Source organism: Thermoascus crustaceus, assembly GCF_041956765.1.
Source record: "Thermoascus crustaceus strain CBS 181.67 unplaced genomic scaffold VTN00scaffold_2, whole genome shotgun sequence".
Lineage (NCBI taxonomy): Eukaryota > Fungi > Ascomycota > Eurotiomycetes > Eurotiales > Thermoascaceae > Thermoascus > Thermoascus crustaceus.
This window is the reverse complement of record NW_027192528.1, coordinates 2,998,369-3,016,108: the sequence shown is the minus strand read 5'-3', so window position 1 is coordinate 3,016,108 and position 17,740 is coordinate 2,998,369. Positions and strand designations below refer to the sequence as shown.

Genomic DNA, 17,740 nt, shown 5'->3' with positions numbered 1-17,740 from the left:
GGGTCGTGGCGGCAACTCCACAGCAGCCGCGCTGCAGAGCTGAGCTCGAGGCTAACAAAGGCTGAAGTCGGGATCTGCGCGCCTCCGTAGATCACAGGGTCCAAGCTGCTTGAAAAGAAGCCTAGAGACATACGGAGCTTCTTCGCCATGGGACCAAGAGCAACCGCCGGGAGAGGAAACTGAGATGAGAAGATGCTGTCCTCGGCGCCGCCGTCCTCGAGTCCGCGCCGTCTCCGGCCGAAGGTAAGACTTGGTCTTTCGTATTCCCCAGACAAATAGTCTTGTGGTGTACGACAATCCCTATTTACTGTGATTGCTGACGAGACGTCCCTGAAGTTGCGGCAGGCTACCTTCATCCTCCCCAGGACAGGACAACGCTTGAAAGGCCTGGTGTCGTTACGAAGTCCCGAGAATGGCAGCCATGACGAGCGAACACCACTCCTCTCGGGGCAGCGTGCCCCTATCGGGAACAAAGGGATTGTCCCCAGAATTCTGGGGAGAGCAAATGATTACTGGCAGTGGGTGAAGGAGTTTGCTGCGTCCGAGGCGGGCAAAGGAGTCTTCAAGTGCAGTCTGGCATATCTACTCGGATCTCTGGCGACATTCATCCCCGCAATTGCTGCGCTGCTGGGCAAACAGGATGGGAAACATGTGGTGGCCACCATCACGGTCTATTTCCATCCTGCGCGAACGAGGGGAAGCATGTTCAAGGCTTTGATATGTGCTCTGTTAGCGTTTCTCTATGCTGCTTTTATCTCTATCACGAGCATGTGTGTGACTATGTTCTTCGAGAATACGCTACACCTTCTTCCCGTTGGTTATATCGTGGTGCTCATTGTCTTTTGCGGCGGTGGCTTAGGATTTATCGGGTGGACGAAGCAGAGACTTGGAGATCCTCTGGTGAATGTCGCTTGTTCTCTAGCGTCTCTTGCCATCATCACAGTCCTGACGAAGGAGGGTGCGGTCCAAATGGGAGATTTGTCCTTGGCCAAGATTTCCCAGGTTTTGAAGATGGTTATCATGGGTGTGACTGCTACCATGACCGTTTCATTCCTTATCTTTCCCATCTCCGCACGGAAAAAGCTCCGTGCAAACCTAGTTACAATGACCGACACACTTGCAGTCATGCTGGGGATTATCACGGAGAGCTTCCTCAGCGGGTCAGAGGAAGAGCTTCAAGCAGCAGAATTCGTCAACGCATCAGCGCGGAACAAAAAAGCATATGGTGTGCTCGATAACCTCTTAAAAGAGGCTAAACTTGAGCATTATGTTGCAGGCGCGGAGAGAGAATACCGTCTAGAGAAAAGACTGGTCCGCTGGGTGCAGGATATAACTCAGAATACGGGAGGACTGCGCAGTGCCGCGGATCTCCAATTTCAATTGCTCAAGCAAGCCAAGCCCAGTCAGCCAACGCCTGTGTACAGTCGGGAGCCGTTCTCCTTCAAGGTCAGCTCCTCCGCCTCATCTCCGAGTCGATGGCCATCCCACGACGAGCGTGCAACGCTGGCTTCCGTAGACGAGAGACCGGAGGAAGAACTATCAGATATCAACAAAGGCCAGGCTAGCTCAGATGCGGCAAGAGATGGAGACACAGACAGTTCTCAGATACTTTCACCAGCCGACATGTTTGCATTATTTATCACTCATCTCGGGCCATCCATGGTATTTTACCCTGACTAGAAGTATGTCATGGCATCTTGCTAACCCATTTATAGCGGTCTCTTGCGTTCACCTTGAAAGAAATATTACAAGAGCTACCATTCGGGCCTGCACCTGACTATAAGGTTTTTGTGAATAGCCGATTCCGAATCAGTCTCAACAGGGCACTTGAACTCTATAGAACGTCCCGAGAAGAAGCTCTGCGGTCTCTATATCGACAGAAGGACGTTATGAGAATAAAAAGCCTTGAGATTGAGGCTGACCTTGAAGAGGTCTCTGCTAGCTGTGGGCATTTTAGTTTTTCGCTTCTTGAATTTGGTGAGCAGCTGAAAGATCTATTGGATATTTTGGACGAGCTGCAGCTCGAAGTAGAGGAGAAACCGAACGGAAGATCGTGGAGTTGGCTCAAGTTTTGGCGTTCAGCCAATGCTGAAAGGAGCCATGGCAGCTCTTCAGACGCTGGTAAGTCGTTACAACAGGAGTCTTTTCAATCACGTTTTGTTAACCGGTAGCCAGAGCGGGTGCCTATCGATCCTTCCTCAGAAGCTGATCTTCGGGTTCGCTTCTCCGGTCCAGAAAACAAACTAAATGCGACATCCAAGAAGAGACCTACGAAGGAGAGGATCGGATACCGGATCTGGAAATCCCTCAGATTCTTCCGTAGGGACGAGACAAAATTTGCAATTAAAGTCGGCGCTGGGGCAGCAATATATGCCTCCCCCGCATTTCATCCCGCGACTCGACCGTTCTACTCCTATTGGAGAGGCGAGTGGGGTCTATTGTCTTATATGCTGGTCTGTTCAATGACCATTGGTGCGTCGAATACCACGGGATATGCTCGATTCCTGGGTACATCCATCGGAGCACTTTGTGCAATTGCGGCATGGTACATCACAGCCGGAAACGTCTTCGGCCTTGCCTTCCTGGGTTGGGTAACGGCTACATGGACCGCCTATCTCATTCTGGTAAAAGGCAAGGGCCCGATGGGGCGATTCATCATGCTCACGTACAATCTTTCCGTTCTGTATGCCTACTTGCTCTCGCAGAACGACCCCGGTAACAACCAGGACGAGGGAGGGATTCATCCGATCATCACAGAAATCACGCTTCATCGAGTCGTGGCCGTCTTGACGGGCTGCATTTGGGGTATCATTATCACCCGAGTCATTTGGCCTATCAGTGCTCGGAGGAAGCTGAAGGATGGCTTAAGTATACTCTGGCTCCGGATGGCTCTCATCTGGAAGCGTGACCCGTTGTCGATGATGGTGGATGGGAAAACTGCAGTCGCTTACATAAGCCCCCGAGAAAAGCTCGAGATTGAACGCTACCTATCTCGTCTTGAAGCTCTTCAGGTTGCAGCTCGATCGGAGTTCGAGCTTAAGAGCCCCTTTCCCGATGCCGCTTACGGCAATATCCTGCGCCGCACGAGAAGGATGCTCGACTCATTTCACGCCATAAACCTGCAGATATTGAAGAACCTGACTGCTTCTGAGGGCGAAATCTCCGTCCTTCGGTACACGGCCCAAGAGAGGTTGCAGCTGTCTGCTCGCATCAGCCATCTGTTGTCAGGTGAGTCGCATCAGCCGTTTCCCCTGTGTCATGCGGTGTGTATGGCTGACCTCCTACAGTCATGGCCTCGTCCATGAAGCTTAGGTATCCACTGAATGACGTTCTTCCTAACATAGAGAATGCCAGAGACCGACTGCTGGCACGCATCTTCCACTATCGCAAGGATGCGATAAGGTCTCGGCTGACAACCGATGAGGACTACGCTTTGCTTTACGCTTATGGTAGGTTCCAGGCCCACCGGGATGGAATGACGGTAGCACTGCAGTGGCTGACATGTTCTAGTTTTGGTGACTGGCCAGCTCTCCAGCGAGATCACGGAGGTTATTGCGGAGATAGGGAGGCTGTTTGGCACGCTAAACGAAGATGTAGTCAAGCTCCAGTAGACAGTAAAAGCAAAGATGGATCCCCTCTAAAGAAAGAGAAATTTCTGTAGTGAACACCTGCGCGTAGGTCACGAAGATCCGGCATCGTACTGTAGAGAAGAAGAGAAGACCGTCGCCGTGCATCTTGCTCGCGTGTCCGACGCGGAAGAGCGCTGGAGGTCGTTCGCTCGTCTGTTCTGCTTTGGGCTCGGCGGGACGAGAACAACGTCCGTCCATTGTTCGGCCATCAACCACCGACGCTTCAATCGCCGTATCGCCCTCGATTTCTCTTCTCCCATCTCCAGTGAGCCTGACGGCCCCCGCCTCTTGTCCTTGATGAAGGTCTGGTAGTCCCCCTTCTCCGGCTTCGCGCAGCCCGTCGCGCCCCCTGCAAGCCTACGACCATGCAGATCGATCCAGCGGCCTTGAGCCGGGCAGACTCTGCGTCAACCTCGATCCCTTCAAGCAAGTCCGCGGCTCCTTCGGCATCGGCGACGCAGAAGTCGACAAAGGCCCTGATCTCCGTCCCGCGCCTCGATTTGGAGCCCATCTACACCGAGCTCAAAGCGGCTATCGGCGACAACTGGGCAGAGTACAAGCAGTCTACAGCTCTCTTCCTTCTAGGTACGTCCGAGTGCGCTGAGCGCAGGCGATCTCCCCTGAACCGGATATTACAGAGTGTGGATGTTGTGCTTTTTTATTACAGAATAGAATCTCTCTAACTCTTCCTACTACAGGGCATCTCAACCAGAGCGAATTCGCCTCGCGCGTCGACCCCATAATATGCGCCGATCCCAAAACCGAGCATCTCCATAATAACTTTATATGTGCGATTATTGGAAACCTTACCAGAGATCTTCCTGACCATGGAGTGGCCAGCTGGGTCTCTGCGAATGATAAGCCCACCGTGGTGTCCAAGCCGGTCTCCGGCGATGCGGCCGAGCAGAGACTGAAGGCCGAGGTTATGCAGCTGCCACCACGAGATCGTCGGAGGATAAAGGCGATTCCGGAGGTATGTTACGGAAAGCCCTGTTGGGGTAGGTTCTGGTCTCCAGCGCAGTCGATGCTAATGGGGCATCTTGATATATCCAGCCCGATCCGAGTGAAGTGGTGCGGAATGAACTGGAAGAATATCACCAGGCGAAGCAAATTAAACTACCGAGTCAGGTTCCTGCCAGCGCCGGTGGTTTGAACAAGACAAGTAAGAGTCACCGCCCCTCTCCCCGTGGTCTAACTAGGTGTATTCCAGCTTCCATGAGGCGCCGTTGTACAACGATGTTGACCACTCTGGCGGAATAGATTGGGAGCTCGAGATCAGGAAGCGTTACGCCCAGCCGTTAGCCTCAGAGACTGGCGAGTTCCCCGACGCAGAATCGATACATGCACGTATGATTCCCATATGCTATGAGGAGTCAGTCGTCAGCGGCGCAGGATTCCCATGTGCGGAGTTTATGGCCATTGCCACGGAAACCTTCGTGAAGGAAGTCCTTTCGACCGTCTTCGCGCGTACAAGGTCCAACGGTCCATCCGGGACGATCAACGGGATGGTCACGCGGAAATATCGACGGCAGCTGGAGCGAGAAGAATTAGCTTACACGCGCGGTGAAATTGTGAAGGACAGTGCCACCGGCCTTCTGCCTGTCGAGGCAAAGGAAGCAGCCACCAGGCAGCCGCTCGGGGTCAGAGACATCAGACTTGCACTGGAGCTCGGGGGTGGCCTCCTCGGCCACAATCCGTTGGTTGTCGACCAGATCATGGGAGGATACGCCAAAGACGAGCTCGAGGCAGAAAGGCAGGACCGGATGGACACTGTGGTGGACGGTGTCCATGAGGACCCCAGACCCAGCTGCGCTGACGAGATGGAGATTGACGAAGCGGGCTGGGAGTGGGAAGGAGGGACGCCAGCAGACAGAGAACAGTTGGGCTCTCTCCTCGACGAATGCCTGTCAATGGCAGCTTGAAAGAGTCGTTTTTTCCCACACACACAGCTCCAAACCCACACTTTTTTTTTATTCGTTTTCTTGTCTTTCAAATGGCACGGTCTCTCTGATGACGCCGGAGCCAGATCAGCACTTCACTTTCAGGGGGAAATAAATACCTCAGAAACCTGAATTGACAATTAGGGACAAAGGGCGTCATGGGAGAAATTATCGAGGGTAGGTTGGAAAAAACCTGGTCCTGGTCCTGGTCCTGGTCCTGTATAGCTATATTCGCATCTGGTGTGGAGTTCTTTGTGTGTTCCTTTTTCTTTCTTTTTGCTTTTTTTGGTTGTTCCATGTCATATTTATCATCATACTCGGCGATTGATTGCTACAAGAACAACAATATGGTGGACAACGCATATTTCAAGAGCGTACTATGTCGCCGGGGGAAAAAGACAAAAAAGAAAAAAAAAGCGAATGTCTCTGTTTTCGGAGTGTGTCGGTAAGGCGGGCTTCGGTAGATACCCACGGATGATTGATTCACTGTTTACAGGGGTGAGGGAAATGATAGCTAGCGACATGGTTGGATGTGGATGGGTGACGGACGGATGTTAGCTCACATGTTCTTCTCCCCCGGAGAGAGTATGTAGCAATACCGGCGGCTCATTGGGATGAAATAAATGTACATACGCTCTAGATCTTGCTAATACTTTTTTGCTTACTCGTGACCAGTAAGAACTGAGAAAGAACTACCGCTCTAGAGTTTAAGGTCCTCCAAGGATAAGAAGTTGGGGCATAAAATCCTTCATGTTGTATATTTAGCCCTGTTCATGTAGGTATTACCATTCATTAACCATGGTCCACGCCGTTCCCACGCAAAAAGCAGTATATGTACAGTACTGGCAACCATATGAGAATGAGAGAGACAGAAGACGAAAAAAAGAAACCCAAATTATTAAACAAGACGCTGCACAACAAGCTTAAGGATTTCCTCCGTGGTCTTGTACGCGTTCGCCGGGTCTTTGGCGACTTGCTGCCATACCTCGCCGTGTTTGGGCTCGGTGGCAATGCACTTGGCTAACACGTCCTCTCGTTTCTCCTGCAAGCAGTTAGCACTCATATTCACATATAATAATTGTTTGACAGACCCAGGGACATTGTGCACACTTACCTCTGTGCCATGCTGCAGCAGGAATTTGTAATACCAGGCCCAGGTATCTCCCAGATCGCTGTCCGAAAGGATCGCCTTCTCGAACCAAGTCATTGCTTTTTCGAGTCTGCGCTCGCCCCAGAAGATACGGGCCACCGTCACAAACAGAATCGGATCGTTGTCGACTTTCTTAATCGCCTCCAAGCTACGAGGTTTCCGCTGGGTTCTGGGTTCCAAGTTCCAGATGCTTTCGCTCCACAACAGTCCCGAGTTGGGGACCTCTTGCAGAGCCTTTGCCATCAGAACCTTGGCCTGGGCGATGTTGTTGGCTCGTCGTTCAACCCGGACGCTTTCCGTCCACAACTCCGCATTCTTGGGAACTGCGAGACGAGCTCTGTCGAGAACCGAGCGTGCCTTGACAACGACACCCGCCTTTTCTTCTAGACGTGAAGCAAGGAGCCACAGAGGAACTGACTGGGGACAAGCCCTGGTGCCAGTGCCGTACGCTTCTCGGGCTTGCGGATATTTGTTCTGCGACTCGTAAATTTGGCCCTTCATCATCCAAAGCTTGTCAGCCTTGGGATAAAGTTGAAGGCCTTGGTTTACGAGGTCGAGGGCCTCCTCTGCGTTGCCCAGTTGGCGCTCAAAAGCCACACTCTTGATCCAGACACGATCCGTGCCAGCTTCACGGCGAGCTGTAGCAAGAAGCTCCCTGGCGTGTTCAGTCTGTTTCGCGTCCGCTTCTAGCTTAACGGCAGCCAGCCAAATATCCTCGTTGTTTGGATTTTGGTTGAATGCCTTTCCAAGCACCCTTCTAGCATTATCAATCTCTCCAGCTTGCCACTTCTCCTTCGCCAGCTGCATCCACAAGACTTCACTGTGAGGGCAAGCCTCGACAGCCTTCTCAAGGACCTGCCACAAAGCTTCCTTGGTGCCGTGATTGCGCTCCAGGTCGGCGGCAGCAAGCCATAATGACTTGCTGTTCACGAAAACGCGCAGAGCGTACGCATAGATGGCTCTCGCGGTCTCGTATTTACCTCTGGTGATGCTGGCCTTGGCATCCTCCATCCAGATATCCTTTCTGTCGTCATCCTCATCCAAGCCCCAGCCCAGAGTCTCACGGATGATGGCGCCGCAAGTTAAGACAGCGCCTTCCTCCTCGCATTTCTCCGCCTCTGCAATCCATTCCTCTCTCTTCAACATGGCATTTTCTCTTGCGAGGGATTGGACAGCCCTCTTCATAACATTGACTTTGTTAGCCTGTCCCATCTGCTCCTGTAGTCTGGCGGCAGCGATCCAGACTTCATGGCTAGTGGGAACGGCTTTACGAGCTGCGTTTAATACTTTCTGTGCGTTCTCAGGTGTTTCAAGGCGAGCAAGAGCGAGCCATAGTTCGACAGAGAGGGGAACCATCTCGACGGCTTTCGCAAGGAGAAGGCGAGCGTCCGCGGGATCCTCTTCCAGGTTCACAGCTTCCTTCCATATCGCAACAGATTGCGGAATATGGAGAATGGCCTGCCTCAAAACATTCTTCTTCGCCCGGATGTCGGATTCCAGCCTCATGGCCTCAATCCACAACCTCGTAGAGCGATCATTATGCTTAATTGCACTCGCAGCAATGATTTTTGCGTTATGAGTGTCGTTAAGCCGAATGTTTTCCAACCACGCGTCTTCACTTTTTGGACAAAGCTCACATCCTTTGGCGATGTAGTTTCGTGCAGCCACAATTCTGCCTGCAAGTTCTTCTAAACGTGCAATGGCAATCCATCCCGGGGCATGCTTTGGATTCGTCCGCGTGACCGACTCCAGGAGAACGCGAACTCGCTTTATATCTCCAATCTCCACCTCACCGGCCTTTAGTTCGGATTTGGTGAGACTTGTTAGGTATCCCTTCGGATCGATGTTGGTCGCACTGCCCGATGACGCATCACCGGTGGAACCCTTTGCGGCCTGATCAAGCTTCACTTGAAGTACCTTGTCTCTGGCCGCACCGATATCAGCGAAGTTTGTCATCGCCCCGTCGGCTCCTTCCGTAGCGCGAACATCGGTCTGGGTGCCATCTTCCGCAACAGTGGTGCTGAACTGTGTCGCTTCTCTCGCGCCTGCAATGACACTATCCGGTACAGCGTAGAAGCGTTGCCTCAAGTTCTGCTTTGCGCGCCTGTTTTTACCCGTAAGGTCTCCAACCTCGGGGAGGTTGGCCCAATCTTCGTCCGAAACGGAAGCCAGTGACCGCTTCAAGTCGGCAAACTGCTGCTGAATCTTGGGATTTTTGCGTTCGTATTCTTCCCGCTCTTGGCGCTCTCGAGCTTCCCTGCGTGTGGCGAACGAATTCCAGTCGGTACTCTGTCCATAACAACGGGGAAAAACCCGATGAACAAAAGGCATTCAAGGTGGGAAGACTGGGGAGGGAAGGGAGAAGTACTAACCTTCTTGCTTTCCGCCGTCTATCCATCTTCTCATCCACCTCCTGGTATATGCGGTCTGCCTCGTCATCCTCACGGTCGTACTGCCCGTAGGCAAAAAGACCGACTTCATTCTCGGGGTCTTGGAAACGCTCGTCTTCTTCCTCCTCGATCTTGTCGTCCGCTCGGCCTTTCTCTCGTCCTGCACCATAAGCTGTTGGTGGCGCGGCGCCCAGAAGTTGAGCCCTTTTCGCAAGGGCTTCCTGGATCTGCTCCGGTGTAGGACCTTCACGCGCAGGTCCCAGATCAGACCGGGTGGTGAAGCCAGTGGCGCCTCTACCTAGACCCGCAACATAGTTTTCGGGCGCCGGCTGGGACAAGAAGTCCTTCCGTCCGTACGACATCTCCGCTGGAGACCTTGGGACAAGCAAGGAGGAACAGTCGTACTGGTGCTGAAGGGGAGCTGTTGCGACTTAGCGGGCGCGGCGAAGAAGCTCACAGCACAAGCTACGATGGCGGCGGCGTCTGGTAATGTACCGTGTACGCGGTACCGTTAGTAATACCGGAAAAAGGTAACACCGGCGGGCCAATCTTATCCTCCGCGCCGGGTTTCCACAAACGCGCCAAAAAAGTATCAGGCGCATGTGCAGCAGACAACGGCTTCACTGCAATTTCTTACAACCACGATCCTTTTTCTTGACCTCAGTCAAACACTGCAGGTCATTCGCAATGCCGAAAGCAAGCCAAAAGAAGCGCAATAGCGCTTCCCAGGCCAGCCCTTATGCGCAAGCTGCTGCCAAAACCAAGGCGGCCAACAGCATCTTTAAGATGAACACGGATATCGGTCAGCACGTTTTGAAGAATCCCGGAATTGCCCAGGCCATTGTCGATAAGGCAGATCTGAAGCAGAGTGATGTGCGTTTTACCATTATTTGATCTGTTGGGTTATTTTCTAATCCTCATCCCGACAGGTGGTTCTGGAGATAGGCCCTGGAACCGGCAATTTGACGGTCAAGATCCTCGAGAAGGCCAAAAAGGTTATCGCAGTGGAGCTCGACCCCAGAATGGCTGCAGAAGTTACGAAACGTGTCCAGGGAACGCCCCAGCAGAAGCGGCTCGAAGTCATTCTAGGAGATGTGATCAAGACCGAACTACCGTATTTCGACGTGGTAGGTGTCCATTCCCCTTCGCAGCGAATTGGCATTGAACTAAAGATATTTATTTAGTGTATATCAAATACTCCGTACCAAGTATGTATTTACGCTGGCAATGCTACTCATTTCACCTCCAGTTGAGCATTACTGTGGTAGGGGCCGGAAAGATTCCCTGGTGCGCCCCGCGGGTGGACGTGGTGTAGATACTGCCTTTGAGAATTGCTGCTGGCCATCCTTACCGCCTTCCACTAAGGTCATTAATATAGCTGACTGATCAGGCGGTAAGAATCTGGCAGTAAAATGCATCAAAAAACCAGGATTACTAGACATCTTTGTCTGTGGGGCGTACTAAGGAATCTTTCTGGCTTCTACCGCAGGCGACCTACTTCTTGGCCCAGCACTCTCTAACTGCAAACAGATTTCCTCTCCCCTCACGTTTAAATTACTTGCGACCTCTCCGCCCCCCAGGGTCTGTATTCTTATGTTTCAGCGTGAATTCGCCATGCGACTCTTCGCAAAACCGGGTGAAAAGCTTTATAGCCGGCTCTCCGTCAACGCGCAAATGTGGGCGAAGATCGACCATGTATGTACAATATACATATACTGTACCTTTGAGACTGATTGATGGCGGCTAACTATTGCCATAAAAACAGATCATGAAGGTCGGCAAGAACAACTTCAAACCACCGCCAGCGGTCGAGTCCAGTGTTATCCGCATGGTTCCTAAGAATCCAAGACCGCAGATCAACTATGAGGAATGGGACGGGCTTTTGAGAGTAATATTTCCCTGTCGAACTTGTTCTTCTGAGATCCATGCTGACTGAAATATGCAGCTCGCCTTCACTCGCAAAAATCGGACGCTCAGAGCTAGCTTCTTAGGTAAACCGAGCGTCATCGATTTGTTAGAGACAAACTATCGAACATGGTGCGCGCAAAATGACATTCCGGTGGAGGACGGACCTGCGGAAGATACCGAGGACAATACGATGGATACAGCCGAGGCGGAGAACGACGAGGATGATACAATGGATGTTGATGACGAAGACGATGTACCGGATTTCTTTAAGGACCAAGCAAGCTCGAGTATACAAGAGGCTCTTAAGAACAAGCCAACCCGGAGAAAGAGAGGAAAGGTTACAGAGTTGGTTCGTGAAAAGGTACGACTGGTCTTGGAACACGACACGGGCCTTGCAGACAAGCGTGCACGGATGTGCGACGAAGGTGACTTCTTGAAATTGCTGTGGGCTTTCAACCAGAGAGGCCTTCATTTCAGCTGATGAGGTTCTCTCATCGTGATTGGATCATTTCCCCCCCCCACCAACTCCCTACGGAAAAGGGACACTTCTCTCCAAGAACCCCCCATCACCGGGGCCCAATGGGGCTGGACGACTGTTCCCCAGCAGGCCGGAGATGGGCGCTTGAGTCTTGAAAGAGACTCTGCCAGATGAACGCCTCACTCAGCAAGAGCTCAATATCCTTCTCGGTCCAGTCCTTCGTTGGCAGAGCTTGAAGAAACATCATGATCTCCTATGGTTTGTCAGTGACAGCAACGGCACGGGTACTTTTTATGATAAAACCGTACCTGAAAGTCCATCTTCACCAACTGCTCCGACCATTTTACAAGAAACGCCGCGCAAACATAAAGATGAAATCGAGAGAAGCCTTGCTCTTCAGCCTGCGAAAATAAATCAGCCTTATGTTCGCAATGCATGGTCACAAAGTCATACCATGTACGTGTCCCACATCCGGATTGTGTTCTTAATGCTCACTTCCCTCATGAGCAGGCAGTTCATCCACCGGAAACTGAACTGCATGAATTCAACTCCCTCTTTTTCTAAGTGTTTGGCAAGGGTAGAGTCGATGCGCATAGTCAAGTCGCGCAGCGCTCTCACCTGTCTATGTATACCCGGTTGAGCGTAGATATAGTTGTCCTGAATACCATCAAGAAGCTTCGTGAGACACCAGAATGAGTCTGCCTCCACCGCATCCAGCACGGCTTTAGGAAGCTGGCCCGGGTCCATCCCCTCCTCGATGTTTAGGTCCGTAATGTATGTTCCGAGAAAGACTTGCCAGAAGGGTGTGACAAGGTCGTTGATGCCTTGCACGTAGCCACTGGCGGGATGTCTTATCGCCCACACGTAGAGAATTCTCTCCAGGGAACGCTGTGTAGCCTCATAACCGTAGAGTTCAATATGCGGGTTTGTTCGTGGGACGTCTATACTGATTTGGTGCCATATTGCTTCGTCCAAGCCCCTGCCTCGACCAGATGTAGCGGGAGCAGATAGAGGGTTACCCACATTACCACGTTCAAAGGCTTGCCGAACACCTTCCAGATACTCCTTGCGTTTTCTTTCCAATGTCGCAACGCGCCGCTCACTGTTCGTCGGGAGGTAACCCAGAAGCAACTGCCATGTCATGGCTCGAACTTCGTCGGGAACTCCTGACCAGGCCAAGTCACGAAGTTCCGACAGAGACACGGTACTTGCCTGCAAAATGCGCTTGAACTTGTTGATTCTTGATATACGAGAAGTGTGCATATCCATCTGCTGAGGTGTGGCGTTCGAAGGAGGAGGGGCATGATTGATTAGATTCAAGGCGTTTGCAGGATCTAAGAAAAAAGGTGTCAGTACGGCATTAGTCTTGGCTTTTTAGAAAAGAAGACATTACCGTTCAGTATCTCTTTATACTGAGGTCGAAGAATCTTTCCCTCGCCTTTCCTGGTAGTTGGATACATAGGTACGCCGCGCTCCTCGGCAATGTCTGAGCTATTTGCTCGTTGTCGGCCGCCTCCCAGGTCAAATCCCAGGTTTGAGGGATCTCTCCTTAGCCCGCCTCCAGGGTCATTGCTTTTTGTGTGAAGCGCATTGGTGTCCTTCCCCCTTTTCCTTCGTATACTGGTAATGCTTGGAAGTCCAAATTCGTCTTCATCATCATCGTATACAATCTCATCTTCCTCGTCGTCATCCTCTTCCTCATTATCATTGCTCCAGCCTCCGACACCGTGGGATAAGATACTGGAATATGGCTGATGCGGCGGAGAGGTGATCTTCCCTCCTGGCCTCGGAGAGGGCGATGTGATATGTCGAGAATTTGAGACAGACGATGAGGAACGTGGGGGCGTACGAGGGCGTGTATGAGGCGAGACACCTCTGCCGACAAGGAGCCACCAGTTAGCTCAACAGTCCGTACAGCAGCGTAGGCAAACAGGGAGAGCAATGACAAACTTTAGTATATTAGCATGGGAATATGATGCGCCCACAACGGTCGTAGATTCGTAGCCCTTGGAGGTGCCTTGCTGCTGGGACGCTGTTCTGCTCTTCCAGAAAGGAGAACCTGTCCGTCTTGATCAGTGCGTTAGCGGCCAAACGTCCTATCTGAAGGGCAGCAAGGAGTATATGGATTTGGACTAGAGCATACTCTGAGCGGTCTGCAGAGATAGCAACAGCATCGGGCTTATTAGCGACTGTGTTCAATTCGACATGTGGAAATGACGCGAGGTACGAACCAACCTGGACCATCTCCTTAAAATGGGTCAGCCTGCATCGCGAAACACACAGCGAAGGACGAGGCGCATAGACTTACCTGCTGCTGGCCTTTCTTGCTGGCCATCCTCCTGACGCTACTTGAACAGCGGCAGATGGTAATGGCTCATCTGGAGGGATTGAGTCGAAGCGGGGAAACAGCGCAAAAGAGCATGGGGAGCAGGTGTGAAGCCGTGCGTCTTGTTGTTATCTGGTCAAGTCTGGGCTCGTCCTCGGCTGCTCCACAGACCGCGAGGTACACATTCTGCCCGGGCGGTGTGCTCCGCAGCCCGCGCCACTAGAGCTGACCAGTTGGCCGGCCGCTGTTCCCTTTCGGCACTAGTGTCAGGACGACGGCCTCCTCCCTCGGCCAACGGCTGCCTTGAAGAACTTCGACTACGCTTTTCCTCCACCTCCTCTCTTCAACCTGCCAATTCCATTCATCCCCATCACCACTCACCGCCACCTTAACGGCTGAGAGGACCTGTGTTACTAACATAGCTCACGACCCTACGGTCCTTCTTCCTACAGTTCAGCGCGTGGGTAACCCTTGCTCACAAGGGCACGCGCCTCTCTCCCTTCTTCGTCCTCAGAACGCCACAGCCTCTTTGCGCAAGCTTCTTATTCTCACCTTTTCCTTTAACTTTCAATATAGTAGTCTATTATCACCATGACTGAACCAGAGGATCTCGAAGAAGATCTCTTTGCAGACCTGTATGGCCTTTCTCCCATTCACTTTCCATCTAAGCGGTCTGACCTTGGTCCACAGGTATGATGCGGATGAGACCGCGAACCCTGCGAATGCTGCCGGTGCCGCTTCCAAGAACGTTGAGCCTGTCCCATCTGCCACTCCTGCTCAGCCTACTGAGCTCCCAGCAGCCCAGCCTGTGGAGAACATCCAAACTGGACAGATAAACACAGGTGACGGCAACCAGGCTGTACAGAACGGAGGCGGTCACCAGAACGGCTTTCAGGACTCGGATGTAGGGCAAGGCAATAATGTCGTGTCCACCAACGTAGAACCAGAACCCCAAGGGACAGGGATCAAGGAAGATGGGTAAGTTTGACATCCGCCCCTCTGTATCTCGTTCTATTTCGTCAACATTTGCTCTGGAATTGTCGTCTTGGCTGCGTTACGATCGTGATGATGGATCATGGGGTGGTGAGTCCTATCACGGGTGTTGCTCTCATATGAATGCTGTGGGGGAGGATAACATATGGCCGTGTTGGATTTTGGTAATCTCAGGCTTCGAGAATGGAGAACGGTGGTGAGATTGCGGCCAACCTCCAACGTTAGAAAGTTGATAACATGGGTCCATGATGTCGAGGGCGGGATCTCGTCGATGACGTGGGAACCAGAAGTGAAACCCGTGTGATCAGGCATTCTCTCCAAGTTCAGTCGGGCACAATTTCAGGGGAGCCATGCTTCCCTGCTTACTTGCTTAGGGGTTTTTTGAGCTTGTCGGCTCAGGAGGGTGTGCTCGTGTTCAAAATTGGCAATTTGGGGGGTGGCGCCAAGAGGTCTCCGGAATTCACGGCCCAGAAAGGCCAACAGATGGCCAGCCATGTCATGTCATGTCGCAGTCGATGAGAGCTAGAGGTCGAATTTCTGACTCCGCGAACCGGTGTCCCGAGCGACTATAGTACAGCTGATACTATATAGCTTCTTGTCGATATATCTTGATAGAGCAGAGCAAGGAGTAGACACCTCGGCTGTCTGGGGATTGGAAATTATCGAAGAGCTTTACCTAGCTTGGACTCTATTAGACAGGCAGAGGATCTTCGGTCAGAAGAAAAGAAAGAAAAAGATTCAATTGTCACGCCTTTCGCCTGCACCTGACAAGATGCTACACAACGCGACTTATTCTGGCTGTGCACTGTCACAGTCTTACAGAACATCTCATTGGCCTTCAACGCTCTCGGCTCGCCTCGTAAACCAGTGGGTGCCGACTAGAACATTGATCGTCAAGATGGTTACGGCATATGGTGACTGTCCTTGTCTGGTATTATTATAATGGGATTGAACTGGCGAACCTTGAGTCGATGATTACTCGCCATCCCGCTCCTACCTCACATCTGATGGCATCCCAATTCTGTGAATGCCCTGGAGCACTGCGTACGCAGTTCGCTCTGCCTATCCAGCAACGGTTTGACAACACCGTTCGAGCTGCCAGGTTACGGAATAGCACCCTGGCTCCCGCCACCAGCCGTACAGCCAAGAGAGACATTCCAGTCACTATTCTTTGAATTATGGCCTTTCATTTACGTCCTGTTTCCTTTTTTTGTTCTTATAGTCCGTCAAATAGTGTGGTACTTACGACACTACTGCGGCATTGGCTAATCGCTTGTTCGTATAGGAAAATGTTTATCGGTGGCTTGAATTGGGAGACTACAGATCGTATGGCCTCCCCATGTTAATGCTTGCTGAATGCAGCCTAACCGTGCAAAACCAGAATCTCTCAAGGAATATTTCTCCCAGTTCGGAGAGGTCCAAGAGTGCACCGTAATGCGAGATGGCGCGACTGGACGCTCGAGAGGCTTTGGATTCCTTACTTTCAAAGACCCAAAGACCGTGAACACCGTTATGGTTAAGGAACATTACTTGGACGGTAAAATTGTAAGGGCTTCCTTTAACAGCGATTATGAACCCCAAGGCTCCCATTACCATCGAACCCAGAGGACAGTAAGCTCACGTAACTTAAAGATTGACCCGAAACGTGCGATCCCTCGTGACGAACAAGAGAAGACCAGCAAGATCTTCGTCGGCGGTGTTAGTCAAGAAGCGACCGAGCAGGATTTCAAGCAGTTCTTCATGCAATTTGGTCGCGTCGTTGATGCTACCCTCATGATCGACAAGGATACCGGTCGACCCCGCGGTTTTGGTTTCGTGACGTTCGACAGCGAGGCTGCTGTTGAGGCAACCCTTTCGCGTCCTTTGGAGATCCTAGGGAAACCCATCGAGGTAAAGAAGGCACAGCCAAGGGGAAATATGCGTGACGAAGAAGATCGCAGAAACCGCCGTGGTAGGGAAGGCTTCCGAGATCAGGCTGGTGACAACACCCAGCAACAGAATGCTCAGGGCCAAGCCGGGTTGACGGCGGGTGTCACCCCGCAGATGATGGCTCAGTACTGGCAACGAATGCAGCAGTATTTTGCCTTGATGCAGCAACAGATGGCAGTCGCAGCCGCAGCTCAGGGCCAGGCCATGGGCGGCATGGGTATGGGTGCCATGAATCCCGCCATGATGCAGCAAATGCAACAGATGAAGCAGATGCAGCAGATGCAGATGGGTGGTGGTCAGCAACAAGGTGGGATGAGTCCTCACTCACAAAGCCCAGGTCCGCAAAATATGCAAAATATGATGAATCCCTCGATGATGCAGCAGATGCAACAGATGCAGCAGATGCAGAACCAGGGCCAGGGAGGCAATGTAGGGGGCATGGGAGGCCAGATGGGCAATGCCATGGGTGGAGGTATGGGCATGGGCGGAGGCATGGGCGGAGGAAATATGATGGGAGGAGGCGGAGGAAACATGGGAATGGGTGGGAACTTCACTGGTCCGCGCGGTGGGCCCGGGTACAACGCCCAGGAACAGCTCGCCTTCGAACAGCAGAAGTACGAGCAGCAACAGGCGCGTAGGGCCATGGAGAATCGGGGCTTTTCGCCGTATCAGCAAGGTGGTCCAACTTCCTGGGAGGGCATGTACGACGAAGTTCCGCAACCGAATATTCCCACCGGTCCTCAGGGGATGAATCGTGGAGGTGGAATGGGACGCGGTATGCCTCCAAACCAGAACCTCGGGGGACCGAAAGGCGCTCAACAGAACAAAGGACCGACGCCGCAGCCACAGAGCGCCGCCCCCGCGAACGCTCCCACGGGGCCCAAGAACGCCGGCAAACCAGGAGCCAACTATCGTGGCGGAGGGCGTGGAGGCCATCGCGGATTCCATCCTTATGCCCGAGGCTAAGTCCATACATTTCCTTCGATCCATGGCGATG

At 52.3% G+C, this 17,740-nt stretch overlaps 6 protein-coding genes across 6 annotated transcripts; 4 read left to right on the top strand and 2 right to left on the bottom strand.

Moving 5' to 3' along the window:
- Window positions 1-192: 192 nt before the first annotated feature.
- Window positions 193-3,611, top strand: VTN00DRAFT_4612 (uncharacterized protein; the record flags this gene model as incomplete). Its single annotated transcript, XM_069431054.1, has 6 exons — window positions 193-243; window positions 337-1,662; window positions 1,716-2,121; window positions 2,176-3,228; window positions 3,288-3,449; window positions 3,511-3,611. 6 exons carry the CDS (start codon window positions 193-195, stop codon window positions 3,609-3,611), a joined length of 3,099 nt encoding a protein of 1,032 aa, XP_069290127.1.
- A 383-nt stretch (window positions 3,612-3,994) lies between these two features.
- On the top strand, window positions 3,995-5,551 carry VTN00DRAFT_4611 (uncharacterized protein; the record flags this gene model as incomplete). The annotated part of the gene is made up of 4 exons (XM_069431053.1): window positions 3,995-4,214; window positions 4,328-4,602; window positions 4,683-4,791; window positions 4,890-5,551. The coding sequence occupies 4 exons, from the start codon at window positions 3,995-3,997 to the stop codon at window positions 5,549-5,551; spliced, it is 1,266 nt and encodes a 421-aa protein (XP_069290126.1).
- A 916-nt stretch (window positions 5,552-6,467) lies between these two features.
- VTN00DRAFT_4610 (uncharacterized protein) lies at window positions 6,468-9,471 on the bottom strand (the record flags this gene model as incomplete). The annotated part of the gene is made up of 3 exons (XM_069431052.1): window positions 6,468-6,611; window positions 6,684-8,976; window positions 9,092-9,471. 3 exons carry the CDS (start codon window positions 9,469-9,471, stop codon window positions 6,468-6,470), a joined length of 2,817 nt encoding a protein of 938 aa, XP_069290125.1.
- A 325-nt stretch (window positions 9,472-9,796) lies between these two features.
- Window positions 9,797-11,498, top strand: VTN00DRAFT_4609 (uncharacterized protein; the record flags this gene model as incomplete). The annotated part of the gene is made up of 6 exons (XM_069431050.1): window positions 9,797-9,982; window positions 10,039-10,236; window positions 10,294-10,317; window positions 10,640-10,804; window positions 10,875-10,997; window positions 11,055-11,498. The coding sequence occupies 6 exons, from the start codon at window positions 9,797-9,799 to the stop codon at window positions 11,496-11,498; spliced, it is 1,140 nt and encodes a 379-aa protein (XP_069290124.1).
- Window positions 11,499-11,583: 85 nt separating this feature from the next.
- On the bottom strand, window positions 11,584-13,830 carry VTN00DRAFT_4608 (uncharacterized protein; the record flags this gene model as incomplete). The annotated part of the gene is made up of 7 exons (XM_069431049.1): window positions 11,584-11,748; window positions 11,804-11,896; window positions 11,949-12,829; window positions 12,889-13,370; window positions 13,446-13,562; window positions 13,639-13,742; window positions 13,804-13,830. 7 exons carry the CDS (start codon window positions 13,828-13,830, stop codon window positions 11,584-11,586), a joined length of 1,869 nt encoding a protein of 622 aa, XP_069290123.1.
- Window positions 13,831-14,412: 582 nt separating this feature from the next.
- VTN00DRAFT_4607 (uncharacterized protein) lies at window positions 14,413-17,709 on the top strand (the record flags this gene model as incomplete). The annotated part of the gene is made up of 5 exons (XM_069431048.1): window positions 14,413-14,456; window positions 14,512-14,799; window positions 16,100-16,140; window positions 16,196-16,359; window positions 16,447-17,709. The coding sequence occupies 5 exons, from the start codon at window positions 14,413-14,415 to the stop codon at window positions 17,707-17,709; spliced, it is 1,800 nt and encodes a 599-aa protein (XP_069290122.1).
- Between the last annotated feature and the right edge of the window lie 31 nt (window positions 17,710-17,740).